The sequence below is a fragment of the Capsella rubella genome, unplaced genomic scaffold (genome assembly GCF_000375325.1).
Source record: "Capsella rubella cultivar Monte Gargano unplaced genomic scaffold, Caprub1_0 scaffold_7, whole genome shotgun sequence".
NCBI lineage: Eukaryota > Viridiplantae > Streptophyta > Magnoliopsida > Brassicales > Brassicaceae > Capsella > Capsella rubella.
Window position 1 is genome coordinate 13,337,279 of NW_006238917.1, and position 2,698 is coordinate 13,339,976.

The following is a 2,698-nucleotide window of genomic DNA, read 5'->3' on the forward strand; positions in this document are numbered from 1 at the left end:
CAATAAGTCCCCCCCAGTCTTTGAATTCGAATGTTTATTCGATTTCAAAACTTTGAAAAGGGTATCTACATTTATCCCGGACTAGCATCGAATGGTTATATTTAGCGGAATGTCGTTGATCTCGACACGTGGAGATTTCCTGTGGTGCAGCACGTCAGGTCGGAACAAAGCGGCGCCTAGGTCATCATTGCTCTTCATAGGGTTTGTCGCCTATCTCTTTCGGCTATATATACCAGACTGCTGTCTTCGACTTCTCTCATTTACTTCCATCCTGTTGACAAGGTAATCTTGCTCCGCTCCTCCTCCTTCTTTGTTATTTATTCACTTGTATCGCATTTTTTTCTTCGTTCCATACTCTTCTGCCCAAGATGCCGCCGAGGAGAGAGATTCGGATTCCATCGGTGAGAAGGCTAGCCGATGAGGCAGAAACGTCGGGGAACCGGGGGCATCCGTCATCTGGTACAACAGGTCACGTCAATCGCTGCAACTCTGGAAACGCTCCTAGGTCAAGCGACTTAACCGCTGGACCGTCGAGCAGATCGTCAAGATCCATAAACAGGTCGCCTGTTGCAGGAGATGGATTCGTTCCTCTCAATATCTTTGAGGAGGACATCAGTTCCATTCTTGACTTTAACGGGCGAATTGGAGGGGATCCAACAAGGAGTGATGAAGCCACGGTGAGAGCAACGCTGAATGTATGCGGTCAGGCAAATAAGGGGGTGACGTACATAATCCCGCGTCCAAACCAGCGCCCATGGAATCTGCCTAAGGGGTACATATGCATGTACGAGGCGTACTTTAGAGACTGTCACCTCTGCTTTCCGATCTCGTCACTGCTGAGCTTGTATGCTCATCGCCGAAACTTGGCGATCTGTCAGCTTACGCCAGCTGGGGTGTGTAACTTCACTGGCATTCTGACGATAGCTGCTGAAGTCGGATGCCGTGTTGGAGTATGTCTTTTTAAGGTTATGACTACCTTGAAGCAATCAAAGGTGGCCGGAACATGGGTAGTGAACATGGCCCCGAGACATAATATTCTTCCAGGGAAGAAAACAAGTACTTTCATGACTGGGGGGAGAAGTATTTCTACGTCCGGGTCGACAATTATTCAATGGAGAGCCCGATGACTGGGCGTAGGAGATAATGGAACGAAAAACCTGGTAGGTTGTGTTTTACGTGTTTTGGAAAATTACGTTAGGACTGACCTGACCTTTCCTTCCATTATTTCAGCTCGTCCCGTAGCCTACGGACCCTTGACCGCAGAAATTCAAGCTGTGAAAAACGCTCTTTTGAGGGGTCCAAATCGCGAGTGGAAATACTTATCCCGACAGAGAGTAGAGAGAGCAATGGAGCAAGGAAGAAGACTTTTTCCGAACATCGCCGACGTCCTGCGCGAGTTCAGCCAGGATTCGCAGGTCGCCTCAGAGGCTGACCAGGAGGGAACTGAGACATTGCCGATCTCAGTTCCAATTGCTCCTGAAATGGAGGATGTACCTGACGGAGGGTAACCATGACGAGGTCAACATCCCTGATGAGACCGCGGCACCTGCCCTAGTCGAAGAATCCGCTCTTGGCGATGAGACGAGGGCTGCTGAGATTGTTCCTGCAGGGGCGCAACAGGAGGGGAGGAAGAAGAAGAAGAAAGATAAGGGGAAGGGATTGCCTGCCTCAGAAGGCGATCAGAGCCGTAAGAGGTCGGCGTCTGATGCCGGTCTTGACTTCGTCGACCAGTCAGTCGAGCCTTTCCGAGCGGTTTGGAGGAACGAGAAGACTGACAAGTTCACCTTCGACTACTTCGGCGAAGGTCCTCTTTCAATGAATTCGCTGGCGTCGGCTCATTTGTGCCGAAACATCAAGATTTCTTCCAAGGTCCTGCCTCCGCCGGAAGAGATGCTTTTTAAGGAAGACTACATGAGGATGACCCAAGGTAGTCGCATGTGTTTGTCTATTCGTCTTGTTTTAGCTATGGGCCAAAACATTTACCGAACGTTCGACCTTTACGCAGATGGTCGCCAATCCTAACACCATGCTCTTCAAATACCACGTTTGGGATGAGAGTCATGCAACGTCGGAGCAAGTTTTCGCTAAAATGAAAAATTGCTATGAAGACGGTAGGGCGAAGATTAAGGACTTGGCAGCGAAAGTAGCTTCCTTGGAGAAGGATCTCGAAGTGGAGAAGAAAAATGCGGCAGATCTGATGGTAGTGGCTGCGTCCGCTGAGGAGGATAGGAAGAAGGCGCAGAGCGATCTGGATGACGTCTGTAACAAGCTTGCGTCCGAAACGAGACGGTTTCGGAAGGATCGCTGGGAGAAGGTCGAGAGGACCAGGATCAAGGCGCAAGGTCGTCTGGATCGAGTCAGAGCCTATCTGACCGAACAGGGGGAGAGAGCTCGCCCTCATGAGGACAAAATCAACCAATCCATTGGTATTGATGAGATGGCTAAGGATTTGGTGAAAGAGGGAATTGTCATTCCGGAGAAGAAGATGGCGGAAATTGCTGGCTTGAGTAGGTATCTACAGGGACTTTACGACAAGATGTCGTCCCTTAAAGCTTCGGATCTCGAACTGCAGTGTCGTCGGATCAGCTTGGCTATGGCCTCCCGAAGGATGACAATCCGCCAGAATCGGTTCGGGATCCGCATGGGTCGAATGCCTCTCTTTTTCGGGCCGATCTGTCTTCGGCATAGGACGACCTAG

At 50.2% G+C, this 2,698-nt stretch overlaps 1 protein-coding gene across 1 annotated transcript; it reads left to right on the forward strand.

Annotated features, from left to right (window-relative positions):
• The first annotated feature begins 368 nt into the window (after positions 1–368).
• LOC111829441 (meiosis-specific protein ASY2-like) lies at positions 369–2,698 on the forward strand. Its single transcript, XM_023778527.1, has 4 exons — positions 369–1,056; positions 1,231–1,415; positions 1,504–1,869; positions 1,964–2,698. The coding sequence occupies exons 1-4, from the start codon at positions 369–371 to the stop codon at positions 2,696–2,698; spliced, it is 1,974 nt and encodes a 657-aa protein (XP_023634295.1).

Bases quoted from the DNA above. Each gene is read 5' to 3' on its own strand.
- LOC111829441 (XM_023778527.1), top strand. From the start codon at position 369: ATGCCGCCGAGGAGAGAGATTCGGATTCCATCGGTGAGAAGGCTAGCC. The intron at 1,057-1,230 runs GTACTTTCATGA...CCATTATTTCAG, and splicing joins TCTTCCAGGGAAGAAAACAA to CTCGTCCCGTAGCCTACGGA. The intron at 1,416-1,503 runs GTCGCCTCAGAG...TACCTGACGGAG, and splicing joins AGTTCAGCCAGGATTCGCAG to GGTAACCATGACGAGGTCAA.